Here is a 16,133-nt window from a genome sequence, read left to right as displayed (position 1 = left end):
TTAAGAATCCTTCAAAAGCTCCACACCAAAGCCTGTTAATGAAGTTGAGGCGCCATGAGAACGGGGAGAATGCAGCAATGTCTGGTTACAGGGGATAGGCTCAGAGATAAGACATGAAGAGCAAGGATAAACAAATCTTTCTTTGGATGAGGAAAAAATGTTAGCAACAGCTTCAGCTGAAGAACCAATGCTCCTGGGGACCATGCAAACTGGCCTCCATGATTTGAGATGTGACCATCAAATCCTTTGCCTTCACAAACCTCATGATCATAGAGTCATACCTTGTATATTGCTTTGTTGACTGTCTATCTTTGTGACCTTACCACTGACACTGTGAACTCTTGAAAGGCATCGGGCACTACAGTTATTAGAATCCAAGAAATATTCCATAGATCCATCAGTCAAGAGAAGAGGGAACACACAGACATCTTTTGCTTTGCTAATGACTGGAGTTCTTGCACACCTAGAAATACCAAAAAAGTGGGGAGTGGGGGGGAGTTATAAGCTGGTGATTGGTCAGAGATGGGCAGCAGAGACAAAGAGAAGTTGAATAGAACATTAAATGAGTTGGCACTGCTGATTCATGCCTGTAAACCTAGTTACTCAGGAGGCTGAGAGCTGACCATCTAGTGGTTCAAAGCCAGCCCAGGAGAGTCCATGAGACCCCTCTCTCCAATTAACTACCAAAAAGGAAAGTAGATCTGAGAACAAAAAGTTCAGGGGTAGTGCCCAGGCCCTGAGTTCAAGCCTTAGGACTGGAAATAATATATATATGATAATAATTATATGATAATAGTAAGATTGGACTTTTTTTAGGATGACTGATTTGAAGCTTTCTGTGACAGCCTAGGAAAGCATTATGGGTCATTATGATCCAGTGTTTCTTTTTTTTGGGGGGGGTCTGGTCGTGGGGCCTGAACTCTGGGCTTGGGCGCTGTCCCTCAGCTCTTCAGCTCAAGGCTAGTGCTCTACCACTTGAGCCACAGCACCACTTCCGGCTTTTTTCTTTTTGCTTATGTGGTGCTGAGGAATTGAACCCAGGGCCTCATTCATGCAAGGCAAGCACTACCACTGAGCCACCTTCCCAGCCCTCATTTTTTTAAATTATCACCCTACCAACCATCATCACCCCACACACACCTTTTTTTTTTTTTTTTTGACAGTCCTGGGCTTTGACTCAGGGCCTAGGTGCTGTCCCTGAACTTCTTTTATTTAAAGCTAGTGTTCTGCCACTTGAGCCACAGTGCCACTTCTGGCTTTTTTTCTAGTAAGCTCTTACGGACTTTCCTGCCCAGGCAGGCTTTGAACTGCAATCTTCAGATCTCAGCCTCTGAACTAGCTGGGATTATAGGTGTGAGCCATTGGAGCCCCATCACTTTTTTTTTTTTTTTGGTCAGTCATGGGGCTTGAACTCTGGGTCTGGCTTCTGTCCCTGAGCTCTTCAGCTCAAGGCTAGTGCTCTACCACTTGAGCCACAGTGTCACTTCGAGTTTTCTGGTGGTGATCTGGAGATAAGGGTCTATGGGCTCTCCTGCCTGGCCTGGCTTTGAACCGAGATCCTCAGATCTCAACCTCCTAAGTAGCTAGGATTATAGGCGTGAGCCACCAGTGCCTGACCCCATCACTTTTTTTTTAAGATTCTTTTTTCCCCCTGGCATTTCCCTTGGAATTTTAACAGCATAGAGATTCTATATAGTAGTTTATGTCCTCATGAAAGACCAGACTAGTATAATATCTTCCAAGGACCAAGTTTGTCTCCTTAGGGATGATAGTGGCTCTACTGAGAGTACATGAGAGCCATGAAGGTTTGTTTGGGCCCAGGGTGTTACTTCATTCTAACAGAACTGCCAATAATTGAATGCTTAAAGACTGAAACTGGAGACAGAAGAAGTCTTCACTTGCCCTTCCTTCAAGGTAGATCAAGGCTCTCACATGAAGTGGGTAGTATATTTGTAGTCTGCTCTCCTCCTTTCTCACTTGGTATCTGAAGGGGGTGATATCATGGATCTCACATCAAATACCTTGGCCCTCTTGTCTTCCAATTGGATTTGCACAATGGAAGGGTTGACAGAGAGGCGTGGGGGGAAGGAAGGGAGGCAGGTGTGAGGAAAGCATATGTTCTTTGCAAGGTTCCACCTTGTTTAACCATGTTCCTTGGTCCCTTCTCTTTTTGAAATACTCCCTCTGTTTGCGGCTGTCCTTCCAGCTTGTGGTAATGACTTGGCTCCTATGGTCCTGGGTTGCAACTATTATCCCTTAGGTTCCCTTTTGCCCACACCTTGCTCACCATATAGTATGTTCATTATGCTATTTCCTATGAATGAGGGAATGGGACTATCTCATCATTGTACCTTAGGAGAGATCCTGGAGCTGGAATGAGGCCACAGATGGGTAGGTGAATGAATGTAAGGTGTAGGGCAGGACAAGAGACCACATTCCAGAAAGGAGTCAGAAAGGACCTTGAGTGAATGAAAATGAACCACATGATTGTCAGCCTCAAAAGTTGAGAGGGAATTTTAGTAGAGATCTTGATCCACATACTTCACAAAGCTAGATGAATATGGCACTTTCCCCATCCTAGGGATAGCATTAGCTGGGAACAGGGAAAGTAAAAGTGGCCCTGAAGCAGACCTGTTCTCCTTCAAAGGCCCTACCCTTTCTAATCATGATATATATACTTTCCACATTCATTACTTTATATGCATAACATACTCAAGCCAAATGAATGGCTGGACACTGCTGCAAAGCAAAATTATTCTTTCTTTCCTGCTCTCTAGGTGACCTCTCACTCTACCACAGAATTCTCACTCCCTAAACATAACATATAAGGTTCATGTCTATGTCCATGATGCTCCTCTTCCTGAGGGAAGACTCCTGATTTTTTTCCCCCATCAAAGCTAGACACACATAATCATGTTGAGTGTATAAACCAGCTTATGTAAGTGACAGCCCCTGACAGTGATGGACAGTGTCAAAGGCAGGGTGAGGGCCTGGGAAACAGGTGTGAGTGGATCGCTGATCTGGCATATTTATCACTGATCACGAGGAGATGCTGTACTGGGCGGAACAGAAGGAATGAGAGCTTCTAGATGCAGAGGCCTGGGCTTGGATCTTACTATTTACCTCTCTGTGCCATGGTTGCCATGTGGATTAAACAACACATGCACAGAAAGGCAGCCAGAGGTCTGGCTGGCAGCCAGGCGTGGCCCAGGCCCTCTTCCTAGCAAACTTGGTAATCTCCTAGTTGGAGTCCACCAAGTCTCCTTTCTGGGCTCTCTGCCCCAGGAGCAGGGGCAACCTTGTCTTACATGTTTCAGACTCCAGAAAGCTATAGAATGAAAGCAAGAAGCTGTTGTCATGACCAGGGGGCGGTGGGCATATTATCTTGGGGCCTCCTAATCCCATTTTCTGCTTTCATGTTAATCCTCTTCCTTCTTCTGTTTGCCACACACTCAACGTGGAGGGCACTGACCCGGGCAGCTGAGCCCCGCCTTCCCTAGCCAACAGCAATGCTCTCTGCTGAGGAGGAGGGAGGCTCCAGGCAAGGCAGCCTTGGTCCTCCTTAGCAGACCTAGTTATTCTTTCAAGCCAGATAACAGATGAACACCGAGTTCCCAGCTCACTAATAATAATGCAATGACTGTCAGCCAGCCTATGCCAACAGCACTTGCTGTTGGCTGATACTGGCTAAGACCTTTAGGTACAGGATTTTATCCCATTTTGGTAAGGCTCTTGTAAAGCTGCTATTATCCGTCTGGAATTTTCAGATGAGAGAACAGAGTTTCAGGAAAGTTGTCACACAGCGAATTAACAGTAAGTCAAAAAGTACAACTTTTTTTTTGTCCAGGGTTCTTGACCACCCTAGCCTGGCTCTGGGTCCTCACTGGAGGAACCAGTGAGCTACATTGCCCCCTCCTATTGTTCCTACTTCCGTCACTTCCCAGCCCACCTTGGCTTCCTACCTCTGACACAGTCACCTGTGGCTTGCCTGAGCTCCGTTTGCTCAAGGCTAGCACTCTACCATTTGTGCTACAGAACCACTTCTGGCTTCTTCTGTGATTAAGTAGAGCTAAGAGCCTCATAGACTTTCCTGCGTGGGCTGGCTTCAAACTGTGATCCTCAGATCTCAGCCTCCTGAGTAGCTAGGATTATAGGCACGAGCCCCTGGTACCCAGGTCACCTGTGGCTTTGAAGGGAATATTAGTTCCATCCGCCACTGCTGGGATCACTGGTATTGCCAAGAGGGTGTGGGAGGTAAGACATGATCCTGGCTTCCACAGGAAGGAAAAAACAAGATGCACCAGGATTTGTAAGGTCCATGGTAGGCAGGTGGCCACATGTGAGTGTCTATATGGAGGTATTTTTGCCTCGGTTATTTACTCACTACCCATTTTTTTTGTCTGGTACTTACTTCATCACCTCTCAATTCTGCAGACTGAGCCTGGCTGTTTCTGACCCTGGAAAGATTCTGAGGAAAGACTGGCCGTCTGAGGGAAGAGTAATCATCCCTTTGGCCACCTGTGGCAAGTTTTCTAAAGAAGATTTTGCGAATTTGGGGCCTGCGTTTTAGCTTGTCACACACTGCAAGGAAGGTGGAGCTAACTCTAATTTGGATTGCTCTGGCTGTAGCTCTGTATAGGAGGCAGCACGTGCTGCTGAGCAGAGCCAGGGCTGTGAATTATGGCCGGATTTGCATGCTCTCTAAATCACTCTGCAGCTGTGACATGGGCTAAGTCTTCAGGTCTGTAAAATTGGAATTATTTTATCGCCTGAGGCCACAGCTTGGCCTGCTCTAGGTGTCATTTCCTTCTGCCCCTCTCAATGGGAGGGTAAGCCCATCGTCTGCAAACTCCTCCAAAGGGGTTGGTCTATCTCCAGCCTTCACTTTCCTCACTAAGTCATGCATATATGCTGGGCCCTGTGGGCTCTCTGCTGGTTGTAACTTAGGTCTTGTGTTCTTCGGACTGTGAGAGGTCATCAGTTTTCTCGCCCTAGCTCCCTTCCATCAGGTCAATCCTGATACTCCTAGCAAGCACCCAGCTTGGTGACATGGAGCCTCCTGCCTGCCTTCAGAGCCCCTCAGGCTAGATAAGACTTGAAGAGTAACTGGGCAGTGCATTTTTTGGGGGGGGTCAGTCATGGGGCTTGAACTCTGGGCTTGGGTACTGTTCCTGTGCTCTTCAGCTCAAGGCGAGCGCTCTACCGCTTGAGCCACAGTGCCACTTCCAGTTTTCTAGTGGTTTATTGGAGATAAGAGTCTCACGGACTTTCCTGCCCGGGCTGGCTTTGAACCATGATGCTCAGATCTCAGCCTCCTGAGTAGCTAGGATTACAGGCGTGAGCCACCGGTGCCCAGCCTGGGCAGTGCATCTAACATTGGATGGCACATGCCAAACATTTTGGTGCATGAGTTCAGCCAGGGAGAGAGGTCTGGAGGCTGAGGTCCTTCTTAAGAGGATTTAGGCCTGAGGGATGGAGAGCTTGGGCAGGACTTGGCTGGGACAAGTCAGCGTGAGGGTCTGTGGAGCTTCTGATCACTCCCACCATTGTAAGCCCAGACACCGCAAATAAGACATGTATGTGTGAGCTGGAGGTGAGGATGGGGATGACTGCTACCTTGAGGGTCAGTGGGGTGTCCATGATGAGGAGCCTACAACTCTAGCACCTCAGCTACTTATCTTCCATATGAGAAATGAGACCAACCACATCTGCTCAGGTGTGGGCCTCTAGTTTCAGTTGATTTTGAATGAGCTCCCCCCCACCTCTTCTAGTTATGTGTCCATACACCCCTCCCTTGATAAACTGTCCTAACATCTAGAAAGGGGAGGGTGCTCTTTTCGTAGACTTTCTTTCTCCCCATTCTTCATGTATTTCTTTTTTTTTGGTTGTGGGGCCTGAACTCTGGGCCTGGGCACGGTCCCTCAGCTCTTCAGCTGTAGACTAGCGCTCTACCACTTGAGCCTCAGTCCCACTTCTTGCTTTTTCTGCTTATGTGGTGCTGAGGAATTTTACAGAGGGTCTCAGGCATGCAAGGCAAGCACTCTACCACTGAGCCACCTTCCCAGCCCCCTTCATGTATTTCTTGTTTAGAGAAAGGCTCCTACAAAGAAAAGTGCCCATGAGCTTGTGGTAGGCAGTAGTGATAATGGCCAGTGATGTTCTAACCACATGCAGAGGCAAAGTGGACCTGGTTTCCATAATTCCTTTTTGAATTATTTCCCCTCTAGTTAACGGAGGTGTCCGAAACGCACCATGAGCCCATCGCTACCATGGGTTAGAGCTCTGTACATAAGGAGCTGGGATATGTTAAAATGAGAACCTCCTAGGAGAAAGGGGAGGGGATACAAGGTGGGAGGTTGGTACTATGGGATGAGGATCTGAGAACACCTTTTATTCCATATTTGCCACTGAGATTTTATTCTGCCAAACACACACACACACACACACACACACACACACACACACACACACACACACACGGTTAGGTAAGTAAATCACAGCCCAAGAAGCCATGTCTTGAGAAGGGTTTTTGTCAAGAAATGTCATTTTATTAGCGGCTTAATTTTTGTTTTTGTTTTGTTTTTTACAAAAATAAACAATTTAATGGACAAGAAGTACAAAAGCTTCTGGATATACAAAATCCAGGAGAGGGAGAGCCTGGTTTGGGCTGCTTTGTGGCTTTCACTGAAAGCAAATGAGGCAGAAAGGCCCTGGCTCAACCCCCACCCCAGGTCCTGGCTCAAACGCAACCTGCTCCTCCACTCTTATCTTGGCTCATATGGTCGTGTGTGCTGCTGCCCCGACCCCTAGGCTGGCCTGGGAGCGCCCCCTGTCAGGAGAACAGAGGCAGACTCTGCAGGAATGGGATCATCTCTACCTGGGAGCACCCCCTTCACCAGTCTCCCATCTGGATCTGAGAGAACATTCCATGACTGATTGTCCCCACGCAGCCTCCGCCCGCCATGGCATGTGGCAGTAGTGGCAGTGGCGGTAGCGGTAGCAGCAGCAGCAGCAGTAGCAGGGCTCTGGCTACATTCTCACACCATGAACTGTCCCAGTTCAGACGAGCCTGAGCCTTGCTCGCAGCCCAGAGCTCAGGAAAGGCAATCAGTCTCTCAACCAGTCATTGCAGTCTGGGAGCCAGCAGTCTCAGACCTAAGCTGGCAAACTCACATTTTAACATGTTGCATTATTGCACATTTGTCCTGGTCACATCGGTCTGTCTGGGATGTCAGCCTTGTTTGCAGGGATTCCCAGGTGACAGGCAGGGCCTCTAGTGCATGTTACTTGCACCACAGGCAAGCCCACCTGGTGAGGATGGTCAGCTGGTCAGCTGAACTCTTCACAGATCAGCCAGGGGCTCTCACATATATGGTTTTGCTGGGATCCGGGACCACTTGGCTCCATCCAGTCTTGAAAAAGACCAACTTTCGACCTTGGAGCATAGGAAAAAGGTAACAGGTCTGGATGTTTCTCTCCTTGGAGGCAGAGCCACCCACCTAAATTGACTCCTGAGCACAGAGATACCTCTACCTCGCCAGCTCAGCCTTCCCTCTGGTTTCTGCCCAATACTCCTACGAAGTCTAGCCATTCCCTCAGAATGCCCTCTCCCTCTGGCTCACCTGTCCAGGTAGTCTGGTTGGTGACCACAAAAGCGTGGCACTGAGCATGGCTCTCACATACATCCACAGCCTCAGCCAGGTTGAACACAGACAGGAGGCAGCTGCCATGGTGATAGGATGGCCAACAGCGGTAGTCTTCCTGTGGGATGGTGCTGTCTGGGATACGCTGGTACTCTATGGGTTGGGGATAATGCAAAATGAGAACTGTGTGTCTTGGCTGAGGGCTAGGGCTACTTTCTGAATAGGACTGCGAGACTAATTTACTAGGTGAAAGCTGATGTGTAGGCCAGTACCCTCAGCATAAAGATGAAGGTAGATCTCTGTTCAAAGTGGGCTGATCTCTGGGTGCTGGTGGATAAAGTCTGTAACCCTAGCTACTCAGGAAACTGAGATCTGAGGACCGCAGTTCAAAGTTAGCTTGGGGAAAGAAAGTCTGTGAGATTCTTATCTCTAATTAACCACCAGAAAACCAGAAGTGGAGCTGTGGCTCAAAGTGGTAGCCTCAGGGACAGTACCCAGGCCCTGAGTTCAGCTCTATGACTAACAAAACAAAACAAAACAAATAGAAAGAAAAAAGAAGAAAAAAAACAAGAGGCTGATTGTGCAACGATGGCTAAACAGAGAGTTGGATTTTGGGAAAGAAACAACTCTCAAATCAAAGGCCACGGCTCTTGAGCACAAGTGGACATATACGTAGGACAGAAAAACAGACAGGTGGATACACACAACCACCAGCTGTTCAGGCTGGCTGCTGAGGTCAGGGCATTTAAGTCATTTAGAGTCAGACTTCTGAAACCTCACTGTGCATGTGCAGGCCCAGGGAATCTTATCTGGGTAGGGCCTGAGAATCTGCATTTCTAACCAGCTTCTGGTGCTGGTTAGAACTCACATCTGCTTCTGGCCTTGGGGACAGAGGTCCTAACCTCAGTTAGGCCTGGGAGGGCACTCATAAGAATTTTGAGGTTGAGGTATGCAAATGATGAAATGAAAAAAAACAACAAACCCAACAGCCATGGCTAGTGTTTGCGGAAGGGGCTGAGGTCTCTCAGTGATGCAGAAGGCTCCAGAGGCTCAGAGAGCTTGGCTGCAGGCCTCTTGTCCACCCCATCTTCCTCACTGTTGCAGGGAGCCCCAGTTCTAAACTGATAATGCAGAATCCCTGGGCCTCTGGCCACCCCGCCCTCCGGCCTCCATCTCCTGCCAGGGACTAGACCAAAGTCCAGGGCTGGCTGTGATTTATAGCCCCATAAACAGAGTCCTCAGGGACAGAGCCAGCCATTGTTCACCTCGTTAAACTTTATTTACAGGGCTAACGAGGGCTCCCCCACCCCTAAGACTGGCCAGGGCTCCTTGAATAAGGAGGCTGCCCACCCCTTGCCCCCCTGCCAACCACAGCTAAACCCCAGGCTTCTGTGGAGGGACCACAGCCTATAACCAGTGGCTAGAATTCTCCCCCACCCTGGGAGAATCAGCTTCTTGGCTGGCTTTGGGGAAGGGCCCCTCCACCTCCAGCTACTCTTCTAGCCCTGTGAGTGCAGAGGAAGGAAAGAGAAGCAAACACATTTTGTGTTCCAGCTGTGTAATAAGAACTGTGCTAATCGCTTTTACACACCTCACTGGCCACAAAATCCCCATAAGAATTTTGTGAGGTGAGTGATATTGAACCCAATTCACAGATGAAGGAAGTGAGGCCTTGGGGGTAAGTTACACAGCCAGGACATGGAGGGGTCTGAGGACATTCAATTCAAGACAGAATGAGTTGTGTGTTTGCTTCATCAGAGATGGAATCTCCAAGTAGACCCCCCAGAGTCATCGCATCACTCAAGTGTTCTTAGGATGGTTTTTAGTGACCAGGGCCCCTGGCCTGGGGGGGGGCGGGGGGAGGGGAGGGGGAGGTGAGCCACTTAACTCAACTAGGGTGGCGTCACTCACTCTTCCACATCTCAGTCACCAGATCTCTTTTGGAGTCACTCACCGATGCTGCTGCTTGTCGTGGAGTTCTGCAGATACTGCCCGCTCCGGAACAGGTGCAGCACGGCCTCCAGCTGGCCCAGGGTCTCGTCCACGCCCCAGGTGAGCTCGCCTGCGAGTGCAGCACAGGTGTGACCTGTGAAGGCTGGCCCGGAGGCTCATTCCCCCCCACAGAGGCAGCGAGGCTGTCCCTACTGCCTCCAGGCGGGCCTTACACTCAAACAACTGTGGCCTGGGAGGGGAGGGCCTTTGCTACAGAATAAGCCTTGGGAAAAGATGGATTCTGGGTCCAGTGATGCTGTAAGTTGGTTCCTGTCCCCACACACACCTCCCAAGGGGAGGTGCAGATGGATGGGAAGCGGATGGGGTCTGAGTCTCACCTGTGGCATTGACGATGCTGTCCAGCAGAGGCCTGAGCGAGAGTGGGGCACTGTGGGGCAGGAGGTATGTGAAGAAAAACCTGTGGCAGAGGGAAACCAGGGAGTCAGGGGCCTGCTTTTTTTTTTTTTGCCAGTCCTGGGGTTTGAACTCAGGGCATAGTGCCTGGGCACTGTCCCTGAGCTTTTGCTCAAGGCTAGTACTAAACCACTTGAGCCACAGCACCATTTTTGGCTTTTTCTATTTATGTGGTACTGAGGAATCGAACCTAGGGCTTCATGCATGCTAGGCAAACACTCTACCACTAAGCCACATTCCCAGCCCAAGGGTGGGGTGGGGTGCTGCTTTTAAGGATACATCCTTTAAAAAAATCTGTGTTGAGACAGATACTAGCCTAGCTGGAAAGCAAGATCCCTCAGCCCTAGTGATGAGGCACACCCTCAGGCAGTCTACTCAGCCTTGGGCCATGGGTCTGGGCACAGCTGTGACCACAACTAACTTCAGACCAAACTGAGATCTGAGACTTGTGCTTCCCACCATTCCCCACCTTCCAGCCCACACTGTCCTCTTACTGACCCCAGCATCAGAGCAGCCCCCTAGCTGGGGCTTCTCAGCTATAAGCAGCTTTGCAGAGGTCAAGAGCGAGGGTGGGGAGGAGATATGCCAGTTCTACCAGGCCTAGGCCGAGTCCAACGCTATTTTCAGAAACCTTCAGCTGCCCCCCTCTAACCCGGCTTCTCCTTGGAGTGGTCTATTTTTAGCCTCAGCATCAGAAGCCTGAACATTCTCTCTTAACTGGGTGGAAGGCTTTCCCCGCTCCATGGCTCCATTGGCTAAGGCTAGTCTCCCTCCCCAGTGGCCTCTAGGACCCCACGTTGGCTCCCTGCCCAGTCATACCCTTCTAGGCCCACCCTCCAAGGCTGGAGTTCCCGAGCAGATGGTGGTCACCTGTAGGCATTGTAGAGATTTCTCTTCTCATTCATGCCCTCACACCAGCCCTGGGCTGAGCAGGGCAGAGTGAAGTTCCTGGCTGGAAACTCGAGCGTGCAGTCAGCACTGCTGGTACATGGCGTCTCCTCCACTCGGGCATCATCCAGGTCTGTCACCTTCAGCTCCCCATCCACCAGCACAAACTGCCGAGGGCGGAAGTCCAAGAGAGTGACCGAGCCCAAGGGAGAGTGGGCCAGGTGGTGGAGGAGGCGGCCAAGGCTGAGGCAGATCTGGGGGCAGACAGGTTGGGTTGGACCTCCTGGACTCTGGGATCCCCTCCCTCCTTTCTCTTCAGTAGGCCCCAGTACTCCATAAAAGTTGGGGCTTTTTAGAGAGGAAGCCCCTGACTTTCCACTAATCCTTGGCTGGCTTGACCCTGCAGGTGTAATACAGAACAGGTGGGCGATGGCAGCAGGGAGTCTGGAGATTATGGATCTCTCCCCTGAGGGAATGCCTTGAGTGTGGTTTTAGGTCAGTGTATTAGAATAAAGGGAAAGGTCAAACTGATCTTAAGGTTGTTTGTGGTCCCAGGAAACTAGCCCTCCTGTGTTGTGTGTGGCACACATGTACGTGAACACATACATGCGGGGAAAGCCAAAGCATAGCCAGTAAAATCCTGTATCCTGTTTTTTTAACCCTTTGGCCAATAGCCTAAACCAGCCTGTGTCCCTTCCGCTAGTCTGACCCCGCCTCTCCAGGCTGAGGAGGAGTCTGAGCTGCTGGAGAAGGCTGCCTTCTAAGGGAGAACCATCCCAGCAAGGAGCCCAGGGGCCCATCCCTCCTTCCTGCTCACCCGAAATCGATCCTCCCAGGAAGTCTGCAGCAGCTGGATCATTTCCACAGGGGCACCCAGCTCCGTGATGGTAGTCAGGGTGTCTGGGATGTCCTCACTGTCTTGGTAGCAGTAGCCATAGAGCTAGGGGAAACCCAGGGCAGGTCATTAGGTCGCAGGGTGGGGGTGGGGACAAGGAAGGCCTGGACTGTCAGATGACCCCTCCTTCTGCTCTGAGGCCATCTCTATGCCATTGCTTGGGCTCAGGCCAGAGGAGAACAGCTTGGCAAGTCTGCCTTCTTTTCTTTTCTTGTTTTTTTTTTTGGGGGGGGGGTCTGGCCATGGGGCCTGAACTCTGGGCCTGGGCACTGTCCCTCAGCTCTTCAGCTCAAGGCTAGCGCTCTACCACTTGAGCCACAGTGTCACTTCCGGCTTTTTTCTTTTTGCTTACGTGGTGCTGAGGAATCGAACCCAGGGCCTCAGGCATGCAAGGCAAGCGCTCTACCACTGAGCCACCTTCCCAGCCCTGCCTTCTTTTCTTGAAGCCAGAGTTCTTACTGACTCTATCATCAACTCTCTCAACTTTTGCCACTTAGGGAGTTGGGCAGGTCTGGCTACCATGTGTTAACCAGGGACTGTGCTAAATACACTACTAGCATATAATAGCCCTAACAGGCGTTATGGGTGCGAAATCATCAATCTCAGGCGGGGAATCTGACTCAGCTAAGGTCACACAGCTAACAAATATAGGACCGCAAATGAACATTTATATGCTACTCAGGTTCCACCTCCCGGTTCTTTCCAAGAATACCATTTGCTAATACACAGGCCAGTCCCAGCCTACTCCTCACCATTTCCACTCTCTGGCAGCTTAATTAATTTTTCTCCTATGCTCTGGTCTTATGGGAGAAAAGGCAGAGGCACAAGCCTGGGTGTTCTTTGCCTATCTGGGAAGGTGACTAATTTGTGTCAATGAAGGTGATAGCGAAGGATGGTTTTTAGGGAAGATGAGGTTTTTAGGGAGCCCTATCTGAAGCATAGGCTTGTGACCAGGGGAGGCACAGCTGACTTTGTCTCTAACACTCACATCAAAGTTCACAGGGGTCCCTGCTTCTGCTGGCCTCTCTCAATACACGCCACAGCAGCTTGTGGGGTAGAAACACAAAGGTCAATTTGTCCAGGCCACATTAGGGAGAGTGTTGGAGGGCTGGGGTAGGGCTGCGGAGTCTGTGGGCTAGATGTCCCTGCACACTTTCACTCTCAGGCCAGCGTGCTCATCCTGCGGGCCCCCTGTGTCCCCTTCCTCTTGTGAGTCCTGTGGCTCTCCTTCCCCAAGGCAGCCAGCTCTCCTTCATGAGAGTAGCAACTCCGTGTAGGGTCGTTAGATTCCCTGGACTACGACTTGAAGGAAGACAGATGCAGTCCCAAGGACCCTGCTTTTGTCTTTAGTCCATATCCCTCACCAACCTAGACAGGCTCCAGGCCCCGGGTGCGATGGGGGAAAGGTAAAGAGAGTAGTCTTGGGGACTGGTTCTCATTTTCTTGCCCAGAGACTGAGCCTTTGTGGGAAACTTCTGATGGTTATTAAACACCCCGAGGTCGTTAAATGCACTGTTAACGAGGTATTAATCAACACCCCTCAGGAAAGAATAAAAAGATACCATTAACCTCTCTCACCCCCCCCCCTCCAAGCATGAGGCCAAGCATTTCGATCCCATCTTTTGTTTGTTTGGGAAAGGAAATATATTCTAGCTTGGCTAGGATCTGGGCCCAAGCAGGCCTGGGGCCCATCTGAAGCCAGAGGCCCCAGGATGATGGGTATGTGTCAGGGAAAACCCTGTGCCCTTTGACCCTGGGCTATAGAGGCATCTGTTTTGTGTGTGAAAGATATAGATGGAGACAGGGGCAGAGAGAGAGAGACAGAGACAGAGAGACAGATGAGAGAGACGAGAGAGAGACAGAACAGAGAGGCAGAGGGGGTTGGGGGAGAGTGTATTGGAATTAGGAAAAGATGGACCAGAGCTCAAGCATGGAAGGGCCCAGTTCACCCTGCTGTCCTGCATTTGTTATTAGAGCCCACAGCACAACTTTAGACTCTTCAGAACAGGGAAAGGGGCCTCAATAGCCTGCTATGGGGAACTCTAGAAAGGTTCTCCGGCTCCTCCCTGATTCAACAAACAGTTGAACGGTTTTGAAATTTTGAATGATTAAGAGGAATTAAAACAACAGGAACTGCAGTTCTTGGCACATGGTGGTGTCTCCTGAGCAGGGAGACTCCATTTGCAGGCTTCCTTGCCTGCAGAGGTAGCCTAGCTGAAGAACTCAGAGGAACACTGGCCTGGGAGCCAGGCAGTAATTGGGGGACCTACCCCATTAACAGTCCCTAAACATACTATGGACTCCCTTGTTTCACTGGGACCCTTATTAGCTTAGCACTGCTAATCCACTAGCTCCAGCCTCAGTGACCCCAGATAGGCCTGGACCAGGGCATGGGTGAATTATAAGGTATTTCTCCAGTGTCTTTGGCATCAGGGGCCTAACATTACAGGGGCGGGCCATTCTTTGGACTGGGGACTGTATACATGCTTGTTGAGAAGTCTGGTGAGGGCAGTGAGGGAGAAGTTTCTAAGATACAGGAAGGCATGCTAAATGCCAAACCTGATCTAAAGAGAAGGACTTAAGTCAACGAACACTGAATATCCTGCTAAGTCACTCAAGGTCCTTTTGCCCCTGCTGAATCTGGCTGGCACCCCAGGATTTCTCCAAATTTCCCAAGAGCCCTTGGGAAGTGAAGAGAATAAGATCCTCCCAGTTAGAATGGCCACGTAACCAGCCGCTCATTCCCTGAAGCTCCGGACACAGTTGTCAGCCATCATAACCACACACAAAGGTGGCTCTGCCCAATCTTCTACGATCAGTGCAAGGTACAGGACCCTGTCATAGAGTCTGGCCAGGGTGAAGGTGTCCCAGGGAGACTGTGAGCCAGCAGGAGTGGACATGGTGTTCCAGTCTATTCTAATTTCCATTGCCCTCCCTCCAGGTTTGGGGTCCAATCTCACTCCTGAGGAAAAGAGAGGCAGTGCTGGGCTTCTGGTCAGCTTTCTGGGTATCAAACGATTAATCAGAGTGGCTGAGAGATGGGAAGTGTGGGCAGGCTTAAGGCTGGGGAACCTGTGCTAATCCCATATTCTCCCCATCAAGATCTCTCAGGGGTTCCCCTCTCAGTCTGCTTGGACTTATGTAGAGGGAATCATTGGTCTCATCCCAGACAGACTCAAGGACAGAGACCTAGGAGAGAAATGGGCCGTTAAGGCCCATATTATGAGAACAGCCTGGAAGTCAGCTTGGAGAGAGCAACATGGACCTCATCTCTCTTGCTGGTTTCCCCAATAAATAGAGACAAGTCTCACCCAGTGGGAAACCAGGCCCCTGGGCCTCTCAACTTCGCAGGCTCTTCCATATACACTCAGATAGTAGGGCACTCAGACCCTCCATCTACTTCCCTAAGACCTAAGGCTTCCCCAGTGGGTCAAGTGAACTCATTCTAGGGCCTGGGAGACCTAGGTCATTTCTGGGAAAGGCTGTGCATTCATTTTCTAGCTGACTCCTTCCAGTAGCTTCTGGGTGGGGTGGGGGTGGGGGTGGGATGTGTGGGCCTCTGTTGGGAGTCTGTTGACTCTACGAGTCTCCTTCCAGCCCTTCTCAATTCCATTGCTTTCCCACTCCACCTTTAAAGCCACATTGGGTCCCCTGGAAGTTTAAAGATCTGGGGGTTGGATTTCTGTTATCACGGGGGACCTGATCACTGGACGCTGACTCAGGCACGGATGTTTGGTGCCTTACTTGGCAGTTAGATCTAACATCCTAGTGTTCCATACCTCAGCGCCAGCTGGAGTTTTGGGGGCCTCTTATCTTTAAGGGATGTGTGCAAGCTGAGAAACCCAGGAGCTGTCGGTAAAGAGGGGCTCACCCAGGGGTGAGAGGCAGGGTGGTGCAGTGTGCCGTGCCTTACTTCGGGTCTGCACCCGGTGTACTCCAGGTAGTCCCTGGCGCCTGGAGCTCTCTTCCCGAGGTGCTCCCAGCTAAGCCCCTCATCCCCGCACCCCGCCCGCGTACCTGCAGCACGTTGGGGTGCCGCAGCCGCTCCAGCAGCACCATCTCCTTGAGCAGCTTGTGGGCCGCCAGCCGATAACAGCCCCTCCGAGCCCCGAACTCGCGCACGCAGCTGCCCAGATCGTGGCCGCTGAAGTCCACCGCCTTCAGCGCCACGGCGGCGCCGCCGGGCAGGCGGACCCGGTATACGGCCTTGGTGTAGCCGGAGCCCACGTACTGCGCGCCAGACACGTTGCGGAGCGCGGCGCAGCCCAGGCGCGGGCCCTGGCCGGGGGAACCCGGGCCCG

The 16,133-nt window shown here is 50.9% G+C and overlaps 1 protein-coding gene across 1 annotated transcript; it reads right to left on the bottom strand.

The window, feature by feature from the left end:
* Positions 1-6,538: 6,538 nt before the first annotated feature.
* On the bottom strand, positions 6,539-16,131 carry Pkdcc (protein kinase domain containing, cytoplasmic; the record flags this gene model as incomplete). Its single annotated transcript, XM_013017902.1, has 7 exons — positions 6,539-7,435; positions 7,623-7,796; positions 9,598-9,705; positions 9,974-10,053; positions 10,920-11,191; positions 11,755-11,877; positions 15,850-16,131. Coding segments are annotated over 7 exons (1,125 nt in total), but the record flags the coding sequence as incomplete, so codon positions are not given.
* Positions 16,132-16,133: the final 2 nt, after the last annotated feature.

This window comes from Dipodomys ordii, unplaced genomic scaffold (genome assembly GCF_000151885.1).
Source record: "Dipodomys ordii isolate 6190 unplaced genomic scaffold, Dord_2.0 Scaffold37, whole genome shotgun sequence".
In the NCBI taxonomy this organism is placed as follows: domain Eukaryota; kingdom Metazoa; phylum Chordata; class Mammalia; order Rodentia; family Heteromyidae; genus Dipodomys; species Dipodomys ordii.
Note: the sequence above shows the minus strand (reverse complement) of the source record. Positions and strands in the feature narration are given on the sequence as shown.